A 25,585-nucleotide genomic window follows, 5' to 3' on the forward strand; every position below is an offset into this window, starting at 1 on the left:
ATGAAGCTTTAGCCTGTTAGGCTAGATAGAGGCATTTTATCAAGTTGTGCTCAGAAGGGTCACATCTCATTCTGAAAGCAGCCATTAAAATAACTATTTGATCACTTATTCAGAATATTTTGATTGAAAAATCAACTTGCCAGAGAATTTTGACTTAAAAACATATATTTTGGCTAATCTACAGTAACCCTAAACTCTAAACCCTATCTAGTTCACAAAAACTCAGATTTTGATGCTGATATTTTCGAAGAATCTTATGTAAGATTGATGACATTTTCCAATCAGGAGATATTGCCACGAGAAAATGACTCGTATTAAGGCTTTGTTCAAATTACTCCCTTAGTCAGTTAGTTATTTCTCTTTTCGGATCGGATCTAATGTTAATTAAAGTTATTATCAGCTCTTCTCTGCTTACGGAATATGTCCATCCCTTCTACGTGTATTCACACTTTTGATTCTGATGAAGATTCTGAAATTACTTAGTATAGAGCCTGAAGCATTTTTTTTGAAGAAAAAGTGTTTTGAGTATCCTTATCTTGTGGACTCCGTTGATGCTTTTGAGGCATTATTTAAGGATGATGTCCAAGATAATTAGACTATCTCGACTATTATCGCCAGTTATACTACGAGCTCTGTTCCTTCAAAAGTTTTCATCTTCAATTAAGGTTTGTGAAATACAATTCAAAGAAATTCACCCTTTATCCCCTCTTGTAAAAATCTAAGGAGTTTTGGCAGTTAGAATTTCAATAAGAGTTGGATTTTTTGTTTCGAACATCAGAGAACGTGGGAGTACTTTAAAAGTGGTTGCTTTATAGAGGGTGCCTAACTTTTTGTTTGTTGTTTTTGGAAGATTTAAGTGATGGCAGTTTAATATCACCTGTTGGGCTCTATTTCGTTTTCCTGTTGGAAGGTATTAGAGTGTTAGGCGAGAGTTTCTTTTCAAGATTCTTGGAGTTGGTTCTTCAATAGCTTCTTTCATCAATTTTTTAGTCCGTGCATCATCGATGAGTTTTCAGTTTGCTCTTTGACATCTTTTGTTTGGTTAGTGGTCGTTTTTTGGGTTTTTTTGTAGCTTTGTAGTAGCCTTTGTTTCTCAGTATTCGAAGGAGGCATCTCGGTCGTAGTTGTTTGTAAGTTTATCTCTATGTGGATGTATTTGTTGTTTGTATTTTTTCTCTCCTTTTGGGAGTTCGTATTCTTTTAAAATTTTATTCCTTTTCACTACATCAATGAGAAGTTGTTTCTTGTTTAAAAAATATCTACAGTAGTTTGAACCCCCCACCACCCAAAAAAGGATTTTAGCTAAGCATAGAATGGTAATATTAAACTGCCCAGCCCAAGAAAAAGGCCATATTCCTTATTTCATCAGAAAGAGTAAAATACTCAACCTGAAGTGCACGGCGAGCTAACTGGGCTACTCGAATCCTACGAGCAATGCTTGACACTCTTTCTCGAGCAAAAGAATCCTCAAGAACAGAATCACCTCCAACGGCACGCACAGCTGCAGCCATGGCAGCAGCTTCTCTACCACCAGCATTTGGAATAGAGGACATTAGAGAAGCTTCTATTTCCTTCCACTTACGCTCTTCTTTCTCCAGTAAAGCCTTTCTTCTTTCTTTACCTCTTCCCTCCTCCTCACGTCTTTGCATTAGGATTTCTTCTTCCATTTCTTTTTCCCTTATATAACTACAATGTATACAAGAAAATTAGAGATCCTCCATATTTCTTAAAGAATAAAAACAAAGTTATTTACCTCTCCTGAATGATTTCAAACTGTCTACGGTCCTCAGGCATCCACTTTTTTATTTTCTTAGCACTCAGGTCTGAAAAGCCTATGCTATCAAGAAAAAGTCTTAAACGAACCTCATCCTACAAAAAATAATCAACCAAATCATTACAGAAGTGCTAAATATAATTGAAACAATTTAAAACTTATCAATAAAACGGCTCTTATTATAATATTTATTAAAATAAGTCAATATTATATATCTGTCAGTTTCCAACTGCCAGACAAGAAGCGTTTCCATCTACCAGTTAACAGAAGTGAAGGTATATTTCATCAATAATATGCAAAAAGCACAGGACATACTTGAACTCGCTCAGCTTTGGCGGTCAAACCAAGCAAAAGCAGTAAATAGCCACCAAATTTGTCCCACATGTATACCCATTCTGTATCAATTGCCTCTTCCAAGGCCAAAATACGAGCATGAGCACACATTTGCCTTCTGTGATCAACATCATTAGTTGTCTCATGAAAAAATGGCCTCCTGTATCTCAGTCTGCAGAAGAATGATCCCGCAACTAACTCCTCGTTTCTCAAGCGATCTCTAAGTTTCATAACATCTGCCCTTGGAAGCACAAAATTTCCTGCTCTATCTCGCATGACGGTAGGATCACCAACTAGAAGAGCTGCAGAACTAGCAGACCTCTGTGGAGCTGAATATGTTCCAGATAAAGCATTTCTAGTCTGGATAGTAAACATGTATTAGTCCTATTAGATGCAGGGACAGCATTTCATAATAGAAATAGATCTAAACTAAAAAAATAAAAGTTGCAGTGGCGAATAAATGAAGGCACCCAGTAAAACATGCACTAGGAGCATGAATGTACATTCTAACAAGTAACCTTTTGGGTGAATAAGAGATTATATGATCCACATATCATAACAGAGCATCAGAAAAAGAATTTGACTACATAAAAGGTCGAGCTGCAGTCAAGAATCCTTATGAATACAGTTAAACAGAAGGTGATGAAAATGCATCTAGTAGTATGTACATCACATAAGGTAATTTTAATATGTATTGTAGTCAAACACACCTTGGTGGCAGACCGAGAAATTGCTTGAATAATAGTTTCCTTGCTGAGAAAGTGAACAGCATCTTGCATCATCTACATATATTTGAAGGCATTGATAATGTATTAAATAGTGAGTACAAATTAAAGACCCAGTTCTTTTACAGAGGCCTTCACAATGGATAGTTCATACCTTGAGAGTTAAACAAGGACGAGAGACAGCAAAACCAAAGGATACAACAAGAGTAATTGCTGATACAGCGGCTCCAGCAAATGGTGGATAAATAAGCAAACTTGCAACAACACCCCAGCCTTCAGTTGCTAATGCTATCCCATAAAGCACAAGAAACGCAGCACTATGAAGAATAAATTAGCAAATATCAGATGGTTTTTCTAATACAGCCCCATACACAATATCATGAAGAAAGTTACAGACATTTGCCAATGAATCAAAAAGAATCAGAGAGCTAAACAAACCTGACATTCTTCCCACAATCTGCGTGAGCATCATAAACATATACAGGAAGAACTCTTGGAGAGTAAACTACAATTGGTGGTGAGAGTAAAACCTGCAAAGTATGGGGGTAAAAAAGGTGATTACAAGTAATAATATTCTACTAGTTAACAACTGACAAAATAAAAAATGATTAGCAAAACACGTTAAAGAAGGTCAAGACCCACAGTTAATGCTCTTCCAGCCAGAAGAAATAAGAATAAGAAATAGCCAACAGAAGCTCCCACAAACGGTTTGCCTGAAGGATGAAAAAGAAAGGCATTATTAGAGTGGAGAATTTTTACTTTGTAACCAAATTCATGACTTTTCATAATCGAAGAGAAATAAACACAAGAACAAAAAATAAGATCGACAATTCCTTATCTCACCTTCAAACCATCCAACGAGGAATGCCGCCAAAGCCAAAAGAAAAGCAAGGAAACAAACAAGAAACATTTGGGTCCTCGTCAAATAAAAGTTGTTTGAAGCCCAATGGTGGACAGAGCCAATTGCTAGTACAATCATAAGAAGCACCAGAAGAAATGCTGCCCCAATCTGTTTATTGGAAATAAGGTGCCATGAGTGAAATGAAGATGGTCGAAGCATACAAAAATAGAGGTATTACAAGTCTTCTCTTACCGTCCAAGGTTTGATTACAACTATAACAGCTGATATAGCACCAAGTAGCAGGAGAAGCCCAATACAAAGAAATGCATAAACACCTCGGGAAAGCCTCCAGCCATCATCTTTCCTGAGAACACATACTCAAATGGTAACAATCATCTCTCTCCTTAATGTTAAAACTAAAGTTGGCCAGTAACGTAACTAGCTGCAAAGTTCAGCCATTCCATCCACACTGATTGTACAAGGTATAGGCTCTCACCATTTATATAGTCCAGAGCAAAGAGAGAGCAAAGCAGGGATGCACACTAGCGGAAGCAAGGCAGCAAGAAAATCTCCACTTGTAGGAACCCCATCATCTCTTGATTTCACAACTTCCAAATATGATGCACCACAAAACATGACAAGAACCACTATAAAAAAAAAAAAAAAACACTATTAAGACCAACTTTAGGCAGACCTATAAAATATAAACCACTAGTTTTAGAACTCAAGGACACAGTTGTTCAACCAATCGAACAGATCCTGTTCAAGTAAGGAGGTCATATAAACCACTAATTCAAAGAAACTAATCCAAAAGGCCAACTATAGAAAACCTGAAGATGTTACCTGTGAATATGGCAACACAAACAGCAGAAGAGAAGGAAAAACGGTATGTTGAGAACCATGAAACTATTGGCAGCACACCAGTGACAACTAAAGAAATTGCAGATGCCATAGCCCAGCCAAGGTACACAGATGTGGCATAGGGCGATGAGAAGCTTTTGTCATCACCAGTCCACCCTTTGTAGCGTAAATCATTAAGAGGCTTGGCAGACACTATAGCACCAAGAGCTATCACAGATCCAGAAAACAGTGACATACAAATCACAAGAACAATCCCCTGTAAAATCATCACGATAGCGAAATTAGATGCAGCATTGAACAGTGATTGAAGAGTTATGAAAAAAAGAAATAAATAAATAATAGAAACAGGGAGATATTGTAAACATAGAAATAACTTGACAAACCCATCAATCTGGGATTGCTTTATGGAGCTGTTCGGCATTTGTTTGGCTTAGAACAGAGACTATTATTCTATGATAGAGGCAGTTTTTCTGCAGCCACCATTTTTTGCAAAGGGTTAAGGCCTTCGATGGCTGGTTTGTCAAATTTCTATGGAACATTTGGCTTGAGAGGAATGGTAGGAATTTTAGAGGTTGGGAAGAGGTTCATCTCTTGCTATGTTCATGTTTCTCTTCTAAGCATCAGTCTCAAAGAATTGTTCTTTCCACTACTAAAATTCCCAATATAATTCTCCATGTAACTCGTGAAATTGAGTAAAGAAAACTGAGATTGCTGAAGACTCAATGTTATCAAAATTGATTCTTCAAGTTAATTATGATTAAACACCTGGAATTATATTATGAATTTTAGTAGCGGAAGAGTTGTAATTAGGATTATAGTAGTGTGCTTGTACTTACCTGAAAAGTTGGTTAGAAAGACTAACCATAAACAAAAGGAGTTAGAAGTTTAGGAGATAGGCAGAATTTTAAGGATTGACCCTCTCTATGGGCTACTCACATCGATGTTTTATAAGGCTATTTGAGGCTTAAACCTTGAGGGTCACCTCGAGGGAAACTCTAACCTATGGCCTTGAGACTTACGCTTCCTTTGAACCACAAGAGGCAACTTTGTAAAAATGCACTGAGGCATCTTTGTAAAAATGCACAGAGGCTCAAAGTCCCTATGATTCATTTAATGATTAAAAGAATTATATTAATTTGCTTTATTCCTCACGATCCCATCTACAAGCTATGCGAGCACCACTAATATTCCATAACACCCAACATTACACCCCCTTTGGAAATTTGAAATACACCTTCCAAGTAGTCAAAACACTTAGCTGTGAACTCCATGCTTCCTTTTATCCTGAATCTCTCTGTGATGTCGTGTGCCCGTAATGTGTCGCTTTTTTCATATAATAAAATGTTTTCTTCTAATTTCTTTTATTACTCTGACAGAAGAACCTACTTCTAGTTCTATTGGAAAATTTGAGAACGATTTGCAACATGGTAAGAATAACAAATCCCACCCATAACAGTAAGATTACAAGAGTCAAGATCAGAAATTACAACTTGAAACCAAAACTTCCATTTTTACAAGGAAGTAAAATGGGAGAAGTTTTTTTTCTTTTTCTTTTGTTTTTTCATAAGAAACAATTTCATTGATGTATGAAATTACAAAAGAAAGGGGGAGAAAGGACCCCGGACCAAAGGAGTTTTAAAATTTTAAAAATTAAAAAGCAGGCATACAAACCTCCTTTGTTCCAAGAGTTCGTTGGTTTCCTGCAGAACCCATGCACTGTACTCGAGGAATCCAAAACTGGTACCCATTCCGGATCCATATAGGAATGGCAAGGGAAAGACAAGCTACCATGAGTGGAACTGTTAAGGACAGCCCTAAAAGGACCGATGACTTGCTGCAAAACAGAGCGTGTACAATCATTAACTAAGGGGAAAAAGTCAATGGATCAAAATAAAACTAAAAAAAGGACGGAAATCAAAAACTTTTGCTACAAAAATTGACATAGTGACGGAAGATGAAAAAAGGCTCCAGGTAAAAAAGTTTTTAAAAAAGGCATGAAAACTGGAAAGGTGTTGGAAACTGTGCAGATGAAATAATAATAAAACAGAGGAACTATAGAACACTCAAAAGAAAGAATTCAATTCTTAGAAAAATGGACATGAACCTCAATGTAAAAGAAGAGTATGAATATCAATATGGAAGTATAAATAAATAAATAAAAAGGTCCAGTTTCCAACTTTCCCAGGCCACTACAGCTGTAGAGCTTTTCCAAAAAGACAAAAAAAAAAAATACTTGGTGATTGATGATATTGACAAACCTCAAGAAAGAAAGTAAAAGCCCCACAGAAGTGCTGAGTAGCCAAGCGATGAACCCATACTGCAGAAAAAGATCATATTGAGGCATAGACCAAAATAAATAATATCATTAGAAACCTAATGCGTGTGAACCAAATCATAGAACTATACACTCAAGAGAGTATCAGTTAAAAGATCTTTTTTATAAGAAATCGAGCTTTCATTAAAAATAATTAAAGAATGTACAAAGACATCCGGAAAAAATAACTACCCAACAAAAAAGAGTTCAAAAAGCTACAGGAAAATACTCCCATCTTAAAGGATAAGACCTAGCTAATAGTTACAAAAAGCCTTATTCCCCGAGGTCCAAAGTGAGGTATTGATTATTAAACCTAACAACCTCCCAAAACTCTACTGCATCAGTGCCTCTTAAAAGCCTTTTCATTCTTCACAAGTCAAAGCATCAAAGAAGAGCGAAAAAAAATACACCTGCCAGGGAAATGAGATATGGGGAGACAACAAGACAACAAAACCTCCTCCATCCCAGCCCTACAATCTCTGCTCCAACTCCAAGCCAACTAAACTCCCAAAGCGTCCTAAAATCTAGACCATACGCAGAACTGCAACCCCAGGGGACATTGTCAGGATTCTTTGATGCACCTTTGTAAACAGAACACCACTACACCCGCAAAAAGAAGGAAGCATGTTTTTGCATGCAGTATAAGATGTTCACGCTTCCAAGCAAGACCTGCTAGACAAAGAATGTGACTTCCTGGAACCTAAATCTTCCCAAGTGAAGAAAATTAAGAGAGGCGGGAGGAAGAAACGCAATCCTCGTAAGAAAAAAGAGAGAACAAGAAGAAAAGCCCAGGAGAAGAAGGGGACCAAAATGAGATCCCTCCTACCCTAAACAACATAGGAGTTCCTCAAAAACTAAGACCTCCACATTGACATACCAAACTTTCAAGTCCTCAACCAACTGGACTGTGCCTAAAGGGGATGACTATCAAAGCCCAATCTTATGCAAGATTTTTGGACACCTATGGCCAGTAAGATTTGGACAAGACATTTCACTATTCACCCTTCATCATGCTGAGAAAATAATGATGCTCGCCCATATAAACTAAAGGCATATATTTCCAAAGTTGCATAAATGTGAAGGACAGAGTACATCACTTCGTACTTGGCCTAAATTCACCTAGGATTTTTAGGCCAGTATCTATGTTTGCATAACAGATAAAATTCACATAGGTTTGCTCTGTTGTTTAGTTGCATCTTATGAAGCACAGACAATCCATTTTATCCAGTGTTCATGTCAGACACACACACGCTCCAGACATGTGTATTTTTGTTTATTTATTTTTAATTTCAGGCACGTGAGACACGTTTGGGACACTTCCTAGACATTCCGGGAAAAAAATTTAAAGAGAAAATTGTCTAACCTTTTATAATTGATTTGGGGCTTTAAATTTGGGTCCAACATAAAACGTATATTTGAAGCATGAAATACAACTCTAATTTCATTGAATTCTTTGTTTTCAAATTTCTATTTTCAAATTGCCTACCTAACAAGCCCTGCAATATCCACAGTAGAAAATAAAGCTCTATATGCAACCTCCACATTACAAGAAAAGAGCTGTTTCCACCTATAAGAAAAGAAATGCTAGGGGCTACTAAAAATTAATGTAACTACGAAAACAATATTTCATTGATGTAAATCAAAACAATTTTCTTATCTGCATATATTTAATCTCACAATGGAATGCATACCTTCCGTGGTTTTGACGTCATTGACATTTCTTCTGCTTGCAGTGACTGGAGGAAAGCCATAATCGAACAGACCACGGGAGATAGTAGTAAGACAGCAAAGCCAAATTCAAACTGAAAGCACAAGAAAAAGTTTTAGTTTGAAGAAACACAGAGTTTACCTTGACATTTCACAAATTTGATAATTCCAAAATTCAATAATGCCATAGTACTCCATATATGTAAGTAAAAGCTCTATTCACCTGTTGGTGTTTCGCATTTATAATGTCAATGGTTTTTGGACGGAATATGGCTACAATGATTGTTTCAATAATAAAGACAAGACTAAAGATCACCCATGCCCGTTCTGGGGTCCCGGCTACATTGTGTAGTACAAGCCTGGAGAACTGAAGCCACTTTTCAAGCCCGTGAAGTCTCAGTTCTTCAGATAGAGAAATTTGATTAGGAAGCATGTTGTCAACACTGTTTGAATCAATGATAGTAATATCAGTATTATCTCGATGTTCTCTGTCCGCATCCAAACTACTCCTTTGAAGTAATGCAAGGATAGTTGGGTCCAAGCTCTTCTCCTTTAACATCATTGCAAAATTAGGATCCAGTCCTTTATTCTGCAATAAACTAGCCAATTCACGATCCCCTTGTCTAGAGCTTCTCTTCAACATAGATGTAATCCTTGGGTCACTCAACCTTTCCTGCAATGCCAAAGCCAAGTTCAAATCTAATGTCTGTTGGTTTGCGGAAGTTGACGTGCTAGATTCACAGCCTTGACTGTCAAGCCCACTACTAGAACAAACCACCAAGGAACTATTATGATCAAAAATTTTATCCACGAACGACATTGCTACATCAGGCTCTTGGATGATAGAACGACAAGAACTACTCCGCAAAGCCAAACTTGGCCGTCCACTATCCATGCTCTTATCACTGTTAATACCCTCTTGTGAACTACCAGCTCGACATAGGATGCCATTCCAATTATTACCATCAGCTGTACATTGTGTTGCTGGCCCACTCTTGCTAGTAGATTCAACAGCATTACCAAGGTGACCTGCCTCAACACTGCTACTACGTTTCATACTTGAGCCACAACCATCTGATGAGCTTGATGAACTATTTGGTTCTTTCCTGCGAAATCCCTCTCTCAAGCGAATCACAGTGCTTTGCAAGGCATCTCTCCTAGCAGCAAACGGATCTGTTGCTGAAAGATGACGCATCACAGCTGCACCCAATAGTACAGAAGCTACAACTGCATAACTTATACAATGTCCCAAATACCTGATGCAGAAGGAAAAATGAGAACCATGATAACAGTTATCGGATTTAGTAATAAGAAAACCAAATGAAATTGGTAGAAACAAACCAATAATGAACTCCAAAACAAATGAGAAAAACACGAGACATGCCAGCCACAAAAAGTGCTAAAACACCACTTTTTAACAGCTGGAACCCGTACAAGCATGCCCCTACATTCCAATCTACAAAACAAGTACCCAAAAGAATTAAAACATCAGAAAATCCAAGAGTAAATAAGGTTAAATATAGGTGAAGCAGTTGGAACATACCAAGAATGATGACAGCAGCAGAAGTAGTGGCACCAAGCCAGCGTGCCTCCTTAGCCGTAAGGCCATATAAAATAGAGTAGGCAACAAGTACTAAAACCGAACCAACATAAAGAAGCCCAAGATGTGAAGCCCTGAAAATGGAAGATCCAACCCAAAAATGAACAATCACACTATCAGCTGACAAAAATAAATTCTTTGAGAAGGGAAACAAATTTCATTGATAAATGAAGTAACAGGGTCGAGCACCTAAAGGAATATTACATGAAAGTCAGTCAATTAGCAATTAAAGTGGAGGCTACAGTCAGTAAAAAGGATGTTTACATTTACACTGATACAATGCATAAAAAAGAATGGAACCCATAAAATAATCAAAAGAACAAGAAATATCCTTGAAAATGCGACCATTCCTTTCTCCTCAAAGAGACCAAAAAAAGACTCAGTTGAGAGCAAGCCAACCCACAAAAAAAGAGGATATTTTGATAAGGCCAAAGACCATCCAAAAACCTCTAGAATAGTCGTCCAATAATTTGATGCAAAGGAGCAATGGGAGCAAATAAGTGTCCTAGAGACTCAGAATTTGACAAACACATAATACAAATGGAGATGAAAATAAGGGCTTCTTCTCTGTAGACGATCAGTCATGTTTACTGCACCAAGACTAAGCTTCTGTAGGAAAATCTTAATCCAATTTGGATAAGTATCATTCCAAATCTCTAAATAAAGATTGTTCAGAACTAGGTGTAAAAACCTCTCTAAAAGATTTAACTGAGAACTTATTGGAAGGATCTAGCAGCCAAGCCCAATAAACATCGAGGTTCCTTAACCAATCAAGGAAGAAGATGAGAAAGTTTATCCCCATTCACCCACATTGATAGGTTCTTGCTTACCGACAGAATTCAACAGAAATTTGCTTTTACCACATCCAAGAGACTTGAGAGACCCACCTCCAATCACTACCCTATTCTACTATCTATCGGTGTTGACAAATGGGGCCCAATGCCATTCCGCTTTGAGAATATGTGGCTTCAGAACAGGGATTCTGATATCACTGTTGATTATTGGTGGAAGATAACCCCTTTGTGTGGTAGACCGGGTCGTGTACTTATTGTTAAGCTCAAAGGTCTCAAAGTTGTTCTCAAGGAATGGAATAAGTCTACTTTTGGTTGTATCAACACACAAAAAAAAACAGCTCATTGCCAAAATCACCTTACTGAACAGCCTTGAGGAATCCAATGAGTGTCTTCCTATGCATAGGGTGCAGAAAAGAAGCCTCAAGTCCCAACTTCTCTCAGTGGTGGCCAAGGAGGAAACCCTTTGGAGACAAAAATACAAGTATTTATGGCTTAGTGAAGGCGATCTGAGTACACGGTAAGCTGAATCCCAAATTGAAGCTGAATTCATAAGCTTCTTTTCTAGACTATACACTAAGAAACCCAATCTCCAGGCATTGCCCCAGTTAGTCTGGCCCTCCTTATCTACTCAACAGTCACAGTAGTTGGAACTTCCCTTTACTGAAAGGGAAATATGGTTTGCGGTCTGCTCTCTTGGTACAAACAAGTCTCTGGGCCCTGATGGCTCTACAATCGAGTTTTATAAAAAGTCTTGGCACATTCTTAAGAGCTGACATATCGAGGGTGTTCCAACACTTTTTCAAGAATGGTATCATCAATGTTATCCTTAATGAGACTTATATTTGCCTTATACCCAAGAGAATTGATTCCCGAAGAGTTGGTGACTACAGACCAATTAGCCTCACAACGGGCGCTACAAAATTTTGGCAAGGGTTCTCCCTTCCATTATTTCTAAGCACCAATTGGCCTTCGTAGAGGTGTCAAATACTTGATGCATCTCTAATTGCCAATGAACTCATTGATGAATGGAGGAGGAAGGATAAACAAGGCATTGTGATCAAGCTCGACATCGAGAAGGCTTTTGATACGGTGGATTGGGCTTTCCTTGACTCCATCCTTCAAGCTAGGGGTTTCGGTAACGATTGGAGAAAATGGGTCATGGGCTATCTAACTTCTGCAAACTTCTCTATCATCATCAACGCTCGTCCCCAAGGTAAAATTCGTACCACTAGGGGTATCAGGCAAGGAGATCCACTGTCTCCCTTCCTCTTCAACATTATTATTGATACCCTTCATAGACTACTGACTCAAGCTAAAGCGGATAGGAAAATTCAGGGTTTTGGGGTTGGTAAAGATGGCCTTTCCATTAGTCATCTTCAATTCGCCGATGATACTATCCTTTTCTCCACATACAGCCACGACTACATAAAAAATCTACTTGATTTCATCAATGTTTTTTAAGCTTGTTCTAGCCTATCCATCAACCATCACAAGTCTAAAATTTTGGGCATTAACCTCTCCTCGGTTGAGCTTCAAAGTATTGTTGACCTCTATGGTTGTAAGGTTGGTACATGGCCTAATTCCTACCTTGGGCTCCCCTTTAATGGCAAGCCGAGGACCCTTTCTTTTTAGGCTCCAATTGTTGAGAAAATCAAGCGGAGAATCAAAGTGTGGGCTTCATATATTTCTAAAGGTGGTAAGCTAACTTTGATTCAAGCAACCTCTCTACTTGTCACACCCCCACTCAAGTTTACCTCTTATACTTGGAAAGAGATGTGAGGATGGCAGGTACCACCCTTTTGTGGCACTTACTATCCAACTTCCTAATCTCAATCTTAGCCAAAGATAAATAATTTAAAACTTTTATTTTATTACAACATGATAAAGTTCATACAACTTAGTAAATTTACAACTATTTGCTTTTTACCCAGACCCATCAATTGATTAAGAAGTTCATCTAGTGGCAGACCTCGACTTCGAGCAACAACCAGGACTCTTCTGCTACCTGTGAAGGAAAACATAAAAGGAACGAATAAGCTAGAAGCCCAGTGAGTGGTAAACAACTTGCAGGGTCTTTTACAACTCTTAACAACAATCGGAACGACGTTAGTGCATCAACAGATCATAGCGAGGTTACTTCTCAAACCTCAACCTTGTTGTAACCATTCCTGCAGTTCCTACACACAGTAGACAGTTGATCTTTCTATGTCTCACTCCCTATGTGCACATAGATCTACCTCTTATGGCTCAGAACCTAGAGGATCGATGTGTATAGGTTTTGAGCCTCCAAGAGGTAGATCTATGTGCACATAGGGAGTGAAACATTAAAATATCCACTATCTACCGTGTGTGTAGAAACTGCATGAACGGTTACGAACTAGGTCAAAGTTTGAGAAGTAACCTCGCTATGATTTGTTTACGCACTAACGTCATTCCGTTTGTTGTTATGGGTTGTAAGAAACCCTGCAAGTTGTTTACCACTCACTGGACTTCTAGCTCAATCATTTCATTTATGTTTGCCTTCGCATGTAGCAGAAGAGTCAAAGTCAAGGTCTGCCACAAGATGAACTTCTTAATCAATAGACGAGTCTGGGTTAAAAAGCAAATAGTTGTAAATTTACTAAGTTGTATGAACTTTATCATGTTGTAATAAAATAAAGGTTTTTAATTATTTATCTTTGGCTAAGATTGAAATTAGGTTAGGTAGTTGGACAGTAAGTGCCACAAAAGGGTGGTACCTGCCGTCCTCACATCTCCTTCCAGGTATAAGAGGTAAACCTGGGTGGGGGTGTGACACTACCTAGTACCTTTCCCTCTTCAAAATACCTAGCAAAGTGGCCCATATGATTGAAAAACTCTATAGAGATTTTCTTTGGAAAGGGAAAGAGGAGGGGTCCAACCTCCACCTTGTCTGTTAGGATCTTGTTACTCTTCCCCCGAGTGTAACAAAAGGGTGGTACCTGTTGTCCTCACATCTCCTTCCAGGTATAAGAGGTAAACCTAGGTGGGGATGTGACACTACCTACTACATTTCCCTCTTCAAAATATCTAGCAAAGTGGCCCATATGATTGAAAAGCTCTATAGAGATTTTCTTTGGAAATGGAAAGAGGGAGGGTCCAACCTCCACCTTGTCCGTTGGGATCTTGTTACTCTTCCCCAGAGTGTTGGTGGCCTTGGGATCACTAATATAAAGTTGAGAAATGAAAGTCTCCTAGTAAATGGATTTGGAGGTTTAGGGTGGAAAGACATGCTTTGTGGAGAAAGTCATTGTTGCCAAGTTTGGCTCCTCTGTCTGTGATAATAAAGTTGGATCACACACTCTGTGCACTCGGCCCATGAAAAAACTTGTCTTTTTATCAACCTCTGGTGGATCAACATGCTGCTATTCTTAGTAATGGGTGCTCTATCTCATTTTGGCTTGACTTATGGGTGGGCACGCAGCCTCTTCATATAGCCTTCCCTAATCTATTTGCTCTTTCCCTTGCCAAGGAGGCCTCCGTTTTTCACCTTTAGAACACTTTAGAGGGTTGTTAGGATCTCCATCTTTTTAGGCATCTCAATCATTTGGAAATTGCTAAGTGGGCCAATTTGTCTCTTCTATTCACAAACCATCAGCCTCTGCAATCTAATGACAAATGGTATTGGATGCCGGAACAATCTGGAGTTCTCTCCTCCAAATCTTGGATTGCTCTTAGGTACCACAACAATACTAATGCGTTTGTTGGCTACACCGAAGCTATTTGGTCTGATCACTACCCAAAAAAGATCAAATTCTTTTTGCGGGAACTTGCTTACAAAGTGGTCCTTACACATGATAAGCTATAGCATCGTCTCCCAACAAAGATGATCTCTCCCGGTTGGTGCCCTCTTTGTAAGAAGGATAACGAGACTCAAAGCCATCTCTTCATTTTCTGCCCATTATCTGCATAGTTTTGGAACCATATTCTTCATGCTTTCAGCTGGTATGTGGTCTTCCCATCAGACATCAATCATTTCCTCTCTCTTATGCTCGACGATGATCCGTTCAAGGGAAAGAAGAGTCTTCTTTGGAAACAGCTCATTAGAGCCTTTTTGTGGTATGTTTGGCTCAAGCGTAAGAGCCACCTCTTCGACGACCGTGCTCAGCTCTATGACTATTTTATGGATCATGTTGTTCATACTGCTATCTCTTGGTGTAAATTGTCAAATTTATTCCATTCTTATAGTTTTGATTCTCTTTTGACCAATTGGAGATGTCTTCTATAACTCCTTTGGTTGGAGCTCCTTTCCCTCTCTCTTTTTGTAATTTCAAAAAAATTATCCCCATTCAATGATTTTCAGATCATTGAGGTTACAATAGACACTCAAATCCCAATAGGTCCAAATTAGAACAAACAGATCTCTAGGGAGCTTTAGAAGAATCACCATGAATCTGATGAGGCCAAACACAACCAGACTGCAATCTATAATACTTGACAATAATAATGACTAACAAGTTTCTTTAAAGATATGTAAATTCTTTTTTTCCCTAAAGATACATAAATTCCAAACAACCTAAAGATGAATTATTGTTTAGCCAGAGTTCTAGCACACGTTAACTCCTCTTCCCAATCAGGTCATATTGTTTGCAAATGTGACTAATAAAGTTGTGCGTGAGAAGAGAAGGAAGAGAAAGCAAGGCCTCCTTTCCAATTAACATATCAAAAAGGTCAATGAAAAACTAGATTGGAATTTCTTAGATGCACATAATTGACTTTGGCTACACCAACATTCTCAATGGGAAACCAAGCGGAATCTCACCGCTAAAGAACCTTGTCAACATCTTTCCCCTTTTCTCTCTCTGTTTGTGTTTGGAACAATATTGTATAAAGAAGTTGAGGTTTAGTTGGTTGAAGGTTTTCTCATTTGTATGGGAAAAATACATCTTAATCACCCCCAGTTCGTTGATAACATCCAACATTTTCTCATTGATGGATTTAAAAAACCAAAGCTCATCCTCAAAACATCATCAACCTGTTCAAATATGCTTTCAGCTCGAGTATTGACATGGCCAAATTGATGACCAGAGTTCAAGTGAGGTTGCCAATAAGCAGAAGTATACAAATGAGGGTCTTGGCCACTTAAATGTCCTAACTTACCTCTTGGCAGCAATCTGAAATATTATGTGGTTTAGCTTTTGGAAACTAAAACTTGAGAAAATCCAAATAAAACTTAGCATTTAACAACTATAAGGCCTTAATATCCTGAAGAGAAAGACAACAGTGCACCACATGATTCTCTCAAACCTTCCTAATACTTGTTTGTTTCTAATGAAAAGTCTACCAACCCTGTTTTAATCAATAAAAATATAAGATATGCTCACTGGACAGTTAACATTTCAAGATTAAAATATAATTATAATATCACAAACTAGTGAATCCATATTTGAAATATTATTAAATAGTTAATTGACTACAACATAAACTATTCACATCACAGGGTCAGTACGCCAAATTGAAGGATTTTTTTCCTCGTGATTCACTTAACTTAATCCTGAGCAGATGAACAAACGGGACAAATTATTAGAAGAAACAAAATAATAAGAACGGATAAAAAATGACTTTAACGTGAAATCAAAATATGGAAGATTGAGGACACAAGTATCCAGAAGAAAAATAGAAAAGACTAAATAGAAGAAGAAAGAACCCAAAAATACATCCACAGTATTACACCATGGGAAACCAAAAAACTAGTAAGAATAGTGGTCACTGGCCACATAATTATAAGATTTCGTAACTAATTGATTTTATAAAGATGAAAGAATGATGTGAGAGCTTGCCTACTAGATTGACGAGGATACAATTCATTAGGATCAGGTGGTTCAGGTAAAGAAGCCAAGGGACCCACTTCTATACAATCAGAATATGCAAACTTATATGCCCTCCGCACATATTCATCCACATCTAATCCATTTCCTGAACCAAGAGAAAAATATGTAAAAGAGGATGCAAAAAATAGATTCCTGTCAAAGAAAAGGAATGCAAAAATAGAAGAAATTGTTTGGTGGTGATGAGTTTTTGGGTATACCATTAAAGACCATCCGACAAATGAAGAGCATGTTGATTGCTAAGGCAATTGCTGATATACCAAAAAAGAAACCAGAAGGTGAATAACGCTCCGATGCACTAGAACCAGCTGTAACATACACAGCACAAAGTTCATATGCACATAGAAGCGCAACCGCCAAAAGAAGAAGTATAGCAACAGCCCCTGTCCAAGGAACAAACACATCGTGACGTCAAGATGAATGTATGAAAAAGATTTTTAAAGAAAAGATTACTGCCCTACAAATGATGCAAGAAAGCACTTTAAACAACATCGTGCTGGTATGACATATTGCAATCGTGAAGTTCAAACACCTGATGAACTTCCGTCAATACAACATTTTCCCATTTACCAATTAACTTGTCCCTGAATGAGTGCATTGTTAATAACAATTAGATATCAACAACATAAGCACGACATAGGATTTTCTTTCAACATAATCAAAGCAGACATATGGTAAAGCACTCCACGAAGGTATAGATGGACTTTCACAACTTTGCTAATCATCCCTAGACGTAATCTTTATCTCAACAAAAGCTCGAAAAAAAAAAATAACAATTATTCCAAGACCTAGATTTCAATAAAATTAAAGGTAGATATATAAGATGCATTGCATCCTCTAGTCTAAGGATTTCAATTTTGTTGGATGTCCTCAAGGTACTCCTCTAGTCTAAGTATAAAAAACAGGAAAAGGCATCAAAGTAGAGTGAAGTTACCAAAAGCAAACTTCATGCACAAACTTCATTTTACTGATTATTTTTTATAGAAGAAACTTTGTTATACTGGAGGGAAATGAGATACACACCAATTTTTTTTTTTTTTAATATTTGTTAGTGTATGAGTCATTCTGAACTCTGAACACACCTCGACTTGTGTATTTTATCGTCGGGATACATTTTCTTGTCAAAAGAACTTATAGGATATTATATCCTAGGTAGGTGACCAGTGACTACCATGATTCGAACCCATTGTTGGTAACCCCTTTTACCTTTTTCATTGGCCTCAATGACCATAGGTCAACCATGGTGGCAGTGGGATACACCAATTGAGAAAACAAGGAGACGAACGTGAGAACCCTTCCTACCCTTCCTCTACAGACTACAACATACTTAACGAAAACAAACTCATGGAAAAAGAGAAATGAATAGATTTTTGTTCTATGCTCACCGAGGATGCACAACAGTTGGTTGGCATCAATTTTGGGTCAAACTGACACCGAAAACTAATTTATCAGTTTAAATCAGTCGAGGAACATCAAAGTCTAGGAGGATTTGTAGCACCAACCGACCGGCCACATTGGCAGTTAGCCAATTTTGTCCTCAAACCAATGTAGAATAGTACGGGAGAAGACAAATGAAATAAATCATTAATAGAAAAGAAAGAAATCTCTAATCGAAAGGAAAGAAAGAAGAGAAAAAAGAATGGAGGGGTGAGACGGAGAGATTGAAAAGTAGAATAAGAGAGACAAAGGTGAAAGAATAAAAATATAATTTCTTTTCTTAATATAAAATTAAACCAATCTATTCAAAATAATAACAAAACAAAACCAGTTGAGTGGTTTAGTACACTATAGTTTGCACAGCTCTGCTATTATTATTTTTTTTATAGGGTCTTTCTTTGGGGTAAGAAAATGAGCTTTCATTAAGAATATTTAAAGAATACAAGGGCAATAAGAAAAGGCCAAGAAAATGGAGCCCAAACAAATTACAGAAAAGGACTTTAATCCATAAGAACGAGACTAATGTCATAATTACCCAAAAAAAAAAAGGCCCAGAAATCAAAGCCCAAATGGAGGCATTAAAAAACCTAGTCACCTCCCAGACCTCCTCACCCGATCGCTCAACCTCTCTAAAAATTTTGTTTTCTTAGGATAAGAGCCGATTTCATTGATAAATGAAATATCCGAAGATATCCAAAAGTACAAGGGAACCAAATCATATGGTATACAAAAGGTGTTTCCAATTTGTAACAAGGAACGTAAAACTATGGCACTTAAGAGCCGGTATATCTTTACACCAAAAAATAGCATTGAAGATGGCAGAGTCTAAGACGTCAGTTGAAGTCTTGTATTTTTCCCGGAAGATACGAGCATTTCTTTCATCCCAAATCTTCCACAAAATCTCAGCGACAATGCACTTCCATAATTGCTCTTTGGAAGCTTTGAAAGGTAGATCATAGAACAATACTCTATAGCAGCAATGATGTCATTTGGGGGGACCACTGTCCACTTAAATGCCGTGAAAATTTCCGACCAAACCTCTCTAAAAATTTTGTTGTTTTTCTCCAACCAAATACCCCACAAAAAGCAAAAGAAGTTAGCTTGCCACAAAACTTTTCCCTTTTTCTTAAAAGAGGGATTCATAAGCACCTCCCCAACAACGAGCTGCCATCCCTACCTAAGCACCACACATACCAAACAAGAATCTCCAACAATCCTAGAGAAACTAAGCAAATTGGCAGTCCCACAACAAATGTCAAGGTCCTCCTATAAAGAATGCATCATTGCATACACAAAACGAAGGAGGAACGCTTTGTTTTATATAATAACACTTCCATTGAGAAAAAATGAAAGAATACATGAACATACAAAAAAAACTAGCCCAACTAAAACAAGGGTCTCCAACTATACAAAAAAGAACCAATAGAATAGATACAAAAGGTCTTCAAAATCAAAACTTGGAGGGAAACGTGAAATCTAACAAGGAACCAAACATCACTTGGACCCCTTTCCAACCCTCCAAACGGACTATTGTCTCACTCACCCCAAAGATCCCACACAATAGCACACACCCTAGCCAGTCATAAAAATCGACCCTTGTCACGAAAGGCAGATGGAGGAGGAAGGAAGGACGCTTTTAGATATGATCCTCTCATGTAAAACCTACCATGCAAAAACCTTAACCTTCTTTGGAATTTTAACCCACCAAAAAAAGGAGAAAGTAGAGGTTGAAATATGAAGGAAAGGGTGGAACAAGAACTGTCTAGAGGGGTCAGGGAACCAAATAAAAATGTGTTTTCCAAGAATGGTTACTATTCACTTTCTGGAAGATCATTAAAGTACATTAACTCTACTTTGCTTGAAAACTATATTAACTCTACTTAGAGGTCTGGATAATGACCCTAGCAAGGTTTGGTCCTACTGAGGTTTCATGTTTCGCTCTGGGTTTCGGTTTCGAAGCTTTTTTGTAATTATGCTCTTGGTAATATCTTACTTAGTTGAAGGGTTTAGAAGGGTTGCTTTTGTGGGCTTTTTTTTGTATGCCCTTGTATTCTTTCGTTTTTTTCTCAATGAAAGTTGTTGATTCCATAAAAAATGATTCTCACCATTTTCCTTTCCCATAATTCCAGGGTATGATAGGGGAACTTTGGATTTACATGCAATGGTGCCCATGATACTCACCTTGCAAGAGAAACATGCATGGACCCTTAAACCCTTCATGTTGTTTCTTAGCTAAATCTTCTTTTTGCCTATTTGATTGGGCAGCTTTTTGCTTCAACTATCATTTCTTCACCAAGCTTAGGAAATTTAAAATTCCTTTTTTTCCTAGAGGAAACAAATATTTCATCAATGAAACAAAATAATACAAAAAGGGAGGAAACTGTGCCAAAGGAATTACAAAAAAGCTTTCCATGTGGGTAATGGAATGTCCGAGCTATAATTTGCGACGGATGGTAAAAGTTTGCACAGGTATAGAGCTAAAAAGATCGAGTTCATAAAAGAGTTGAAAGAACTCTGGTTTTATTGAAGGTTCATTAGTTCCTCTTGTGTGAAGCCAGAGGGTTTTCTTCTCATTTTTTAAATGACAACAAATAGAAGCAAAAAGCAATGCAATGTTGGTAAGTAGTATGGCATGTTAAATGCTTCAAGAATAACCACCTGTCACAAAGAGAGAAATGAGAAATAGGTGCCTCGACATTGGAAAATTTAGATCATGTATTATGGAATGTCACTTTGCAATGAACAATTGGGGAGATTCCAAAAGATTTTTTGGTGCAACTTCAGTCCATGTATATAAGTAAGGCCATGATTAGAGAGGTACCTATTCAAATCGTCTTTCACAATAACGTCAGCTTCTATGGCAAGCAATGCTTTGCACCATCAATCAAACAACTAGTTAAAGATAAATAGGAGAATCTTCAAAGGTGGGAGGTCTGAAGTACGGGACATCTTTAACCCTTGACTTACAGTTTCTCGACAAATTTCAAAATTTTTCCAGTGGGTTTTATTCTTAAGAAGTCTGTGCTATATCTACAAACATTTATATGCATAAAACATCAGCTATGTTTACTTACTACCCATGTGATTCCACATGAAGCTCAATAAATAATTTCATGTTGAAAGGGGATCCTAAACGAAAAGGAGTCCATGACCTCGTGAGTATTAAGAGAGGTCAAATTCCAAACTTTTTTCTTGAGTATACCCATTATCAAAAAATGGACATCACTTTGGGACACATGTGGATAGCCACCCTATCAAAGGGGCTAAAAGTCAGCCAAAAGAGCTAAAACTCTTTCTAGGTTGTCTAACTATACGAAATCCCTTGGGAGTGAAGGGATAGGTGGAACATGAGGGGATGGAAGAACTACTAGAAGTCATCCATAAGATTGAATACCTTTCTGGCTATAAAAAAGGGTGAAATGTATCATCAATCAGAGGTTGGAACTTTCCTCCAATCGGAATACTTTCTTTCCCATAGTGCATCCCCAATTGATACAAAAGTGCACGTCACATGCAATTCACATCACACTTGCATCATCAGCTATGTTTGCTTATTACGCTAGATTCATCCCCACCTACCCTATCCGTACAATATTACATTAATGCAATTTGTCTCGCACATGCGTCTTGCATGATTGAACATAGTTCTTTTTTTCTTTTTTAGTAAGAAATTAAGCTTTCAATGAAAATAGTGAAGGAATATACAAGAACATGTAAAATCAAGCCCATAAAAAACCCTCAACCAAAAAAAATGCTCCACTTCAAAAGAATGATTCTGAGTTGATAATTATAAACAGTCTGACAAACTGACGCCCATAAGAAGGCACTAAACATCACCGTCTCCCACACCTCCCACCTCCTCCGAAGACCACTCCATCCCTCTAAAAATTCTACCCTTTCTCTGAATCCACACACCTCACAAGATAACTAAACAACAATCCTACCCAAATTTAACTATACCAATAACATCATAACCAACTTTCAACTTTTTCTCAAGGTGAAATGAAGAAAATCGTTGCTTGATAAGTTCATATGGCTCTTATAGCTTGTAAGCCATGCCTTGATCTTTGTGCTGCTTGATTGACGACGTATGGCCATACCTACTTAAGCGTACTATTATTTTACCACAAGGAGGACAAATGAATAGACTTGTCAATTGGGGAACTTTTTCACACATTAGAGGAAAAAGCTTTAGACACTTCCAACTCTAAAATCATCCAAACATGCATATGCATACGGATATAGAGATTCGAGATCATTATATTACTAACACCCCATCCATACTTTGTTGACCAACTTCTAAGAAAACAAAAAACAGTAAGATTATCAAAAGGTTTCTAAACCTAGACAGTTCTAATGGTGCTAGAATAAACCAGAAGTATGCTAATTGCTAAACAACCAACAACTGGACTACTTGCTCCTCGTAAAATCTCCCTCCTCTCCCCAGCTGAATACAAAAATCTTACCACTAACCATTCAAGAAAGTCGAATGTCATTTAAAAAGATAACAATTGATAGGAATTTTATTAACCAGATACAAGGGTGAGTAGTAATAATTTTTTCAAAATTAGACCAAGTACAGCTACATACTTGAGCTTTGCCATTGTGTTCTCCACCAAAGCATAATTGAATAAAATGCCAGTAGAAGAGCGGTGCCAGCCATCACTACAGCAAGCCCAGTAATGTCTCGACCCAATATTACAATCAGCCAGCACCCCCATATGATCAGCACCACGATTGGAGAAATAACTAATATCCATGCAGATAAAGAGAGAAAACCACAAAGCAAATCCAGTTGAGGTCCTTGCAAGATGTTTGGCCACTTTCTAGCAAAGATCCAACTGAAAAAAGATTGTGCTTGCATTAAAAATGATGAAAATATAATATATAAGTGTGTGTGCATGTGTGTGTGTATATATATAATATAAATATATATAAGAAACCAGAAAAATATATTAGGGACAAAAGGAAGACAAAAGAATCCATTCATCTACACCATAAAGACGTAAGCATCCATTTCCATTAGACACATGCATGCATAACACAATAAAAACCAGGCTTAGAAAAATGGGTATAACAATTTTCGATAGGCATTTCAAGATAAGGAAGATGATTTATTATAACGAGTGATACAAAACAACAGATATTGACCTACCGTTTATCTTCATTCAACTGCTCAGAAACCAGACAATTTACCTATATGTTTTAACCTTTAGGGCTTTCATATTGTAAGAACTATAACTCAATCATAACCCAAGTAAGAGAATAAAGAAATGTTTGATCCAGACTCCTTGCCCTACTATAAATCTTTCCAACCCAGGACGACCCAGCATTCAGTTAATCGACCCGCTCATTGGACAGTGATGCTCGCACAAGTAAATTTTTATGATGTACGAATTATAAAGCATAATCAAATACCGATGTCCCACACTAACATCCACTACCTTACCACAACATTCTTGATTACAACCTGGAACCAGTAAACTAATACAGCATTACAAAAAATTCTGGTGCCATCCAAGGAAAATTCACAATAGAAGAGACCAGTATATCCATAACAAACAAAAAAAAAAAATTACCTGTAAATCCGCCATGGACGCCAGTTCACAGCCCAGAGTATGAAAAACGAGGCGGAGCCCAGCACCGAGAAGAGCGACCCTGATATCACACACGCTAATACCACCTTATGCTCGCCCCCTTCCATGGCGTCCTCCTACTAGCTACCCCGCATGCATCAAAACCAATACTAATTCCACTGAAAAAAGGAAGAAAAAATGCAAGAAACAAAGAGAGAGCACGATTAAAACTGAAAACCCAGAGCTAAAGAAGTTACCATGTGAGGAACGAACTGGATAATTGTTACCTGTTTCACTGCAGCTGATTGATGAGACAGAAACAGCATGATTATGAAATTCAGCTAAAATGGGTAGTGTTCAAACATGGGAATTTAGGGTTTGGGGAAGGGAAAAAAGGAATTGGGTTAGCTCGGCATGTGAAGTAAAGGGTGAGGAAAGAGAGAGAAAGGTGAAGAAGAGTGAGAAAAAGTAAAGTTGTTGGAATCAAAGTCAAAAAAGGAGAAATGGGGAAGATTGGAACAGATTTTTAGGGTTTGATGATTTGGGTTTATCTCTGTGATTTCAAAGATTTGAATACCAAACAAAAATGAACAAGCTTTTGAGAAAGAAGAACAAAAATTTTAACAAAACCCTACTGGTTGCTCTCTCTCTCCCTCTCGTTTGAACAGTGAAGAGTGAAAAAGGGGAAAGGTTCTTTGGAGAGAAAAAAATAATAATAATTTTTTTATTAAAAAAACAAAACAAAATAAAACCAAAAAAAATGCTTAGCGATGGAGTAGGAAGACGATGGCTGGTAAAAATAAAATAAATAAATCTCAAGATATCTCTTTATTATTCCCACTCGCGGATAATGCGCGTTTTATTTACGCGCTAAAATTATTAAGTTTATTGGAACGTGTTCGCGTGCGTGGGAGTTGAGAGTGGGGAATCATGAGCCAATGTCTGAATGGGAGAATTTCTTCGTTCAATTAAAAGATAAAAAAAGGGATGAGACTGTCAATAATAGTTGGAGATATAATAAAATAGAAAAGTGTTTTTTTTATATATGTTTTCAGAAAAAAGTGAAGTAATTTGTTTAAATTATTTGGATGTAAGAATTATCTTATATATATTGTATGGAATTAGGTAGGGATTGAAAAAGGTCCATTTTTTTGTTTGTTTTTATATTTGACAAATTTGACTTTTTTAAGCAATTTGGTCTCACAAGTCTCTCTCTCTCTTTCTAAACATGTCTCCTTTAACTTTTTTAAATATGGTATGTAGGTTTTGAATCCATTTGAAAATTTGATTTGAACAAACCAACAAAGAGTCAATGAAGTCTTCCAATGAATACAAGTTTATCATTTCTTTTTAGTCATAGTCATGGTTAGACGTGCAATTCGGGACGCATCTTCTTTCTTATTATTTTTTAAGTAACATTCAATCATGAACATTATTCTTATGTATTCTCCGTAATATAATCAACACGAAAACAACAATTAAATTCAAGTCCTTAGCTTTTGGCATGTACTATAATATACTATTTATAATTTATTGTTTTAAAATATTGGTAATTAATATCTCAAACTTGCATGAGCACAACTCGGGTAAAAGTTTTTTATGTTCACGTCTTTTCGACCTATCATCCTATTTGTTGAGCGGAGAACATGGTCCTAGAAGGTATGGATCGTCGAGTTGGTCAAGTCTCAGCCTAACGACCAAATCCTTCCCCGATTGTTGAGGAGGCATCTCGCTAGACATCCGCCCTAATGGCACTTTAAAGTTGAATTCGGATGCG

The 25,585-nt window shown here is 37.4% G+C and overlaps 1 protein-coding gene across 2 annotated transcripts in view; it reads right to left on the reverse strand.

Moving 5' to 3' along the window:
* The window catches only part of DEK1 (calpain-type cysteine protease family), a 32,272-nt gene extending 7,387 nt beyond the window's left edge, over positions 1-24,885 (reverse strand). For both annotated transcript variants that reach the window (XM_039023206.2, XM_039023207.2), the window contains exons 1-22: positions 24,096-24,885; positions 23,812-23,987; positions 22,823-23,073; positions 16,996-17,178; positions 16,748-16,883; positions 10,099-10,229; positions 9,897-10,011; positions 8,779-9,811; positions 8,540-8,650; positions 6,793-6,851; positions 6,206-6,368; positions 4,517-4,790; positions 4,170-4,320; positions 3,926-4,037; positions 3,676-3,841; positions 3,475-3,545; positions 3,271-3,362; positions 2,987-3,149; positions 2,818-2,889; positions 2,090-2,467; positions 1,754-1,869; positions 1,389-1,686 (exon numbers count right to left, since the gene is read on the reverse strand). In XM_039023206.2, coding sequence (XP_038879134.1) covers positions 1,389-1,686; positions 1,754-1,869; positions 2,090-2,467; positions 2,818-2,889; positions 2,987-3,149; positions 3,271-3,362; positions 3,475-3,545; positions 3,676-3,841; positions 3,926-4,037; positions 4,170-4,320; positions 4,517-4,790; positions 6,206-6,368; positions 6,793-6,851; positions 8,540-8,650; positions 8,779-9,811; positions 9,897-10,011; positions 10,099-10,229; positions 16,748-16,883; positions 16,996-17,178; positions 22,823-23,073; positions 23,812-23,936 — 4,200 coding nt within the window. In that variant the 5' untranslated portion in view covers positions 23,937-23,987; positions 24,096-24,885. The remainder of the gene's footprint in view (positions 1-1,388; positions 1,687-1,753; positions 1,870-2,089; positions 2,468-2,817; positions 2,890-2,986; positions 3,150-3,270; positions 3,363-3,474; positions 3,546-3,675; positions 3,842-3,925; positions 4,038-4,169; positions 4,321-4,516; positions 4,791-6,205; positions 6,369-6,792; positions 6,852-8,539; positions 8,651-8,778; positions 9,812-9,896; positions 10,012-10,098; positions 10,230-16,747; positions 16,884-16,995; positions 17,179-22,822; positions 23,074-23,811; positions 23,988-24,095) is intronic.
* Positions 24,886-25,585: the final 700 nt, after the last annotated feature.

This window comes from Benincasa hispida, chromosome 2 (genome assembly GCF_027475165.1).
Source record: "Benincasa hispida cultivar pf3 chromosome 2, pf3_genome.v1.1, whole genome shotgun sequence".
Taxonomy (NCBI): domain Eukaryota; kingdom Viridiplantae; phylum Streptophyta; class Magnoliopsida; order Cucurbitales; family Cucurbitaceae; genus Benincasa; species Benincasa hispida.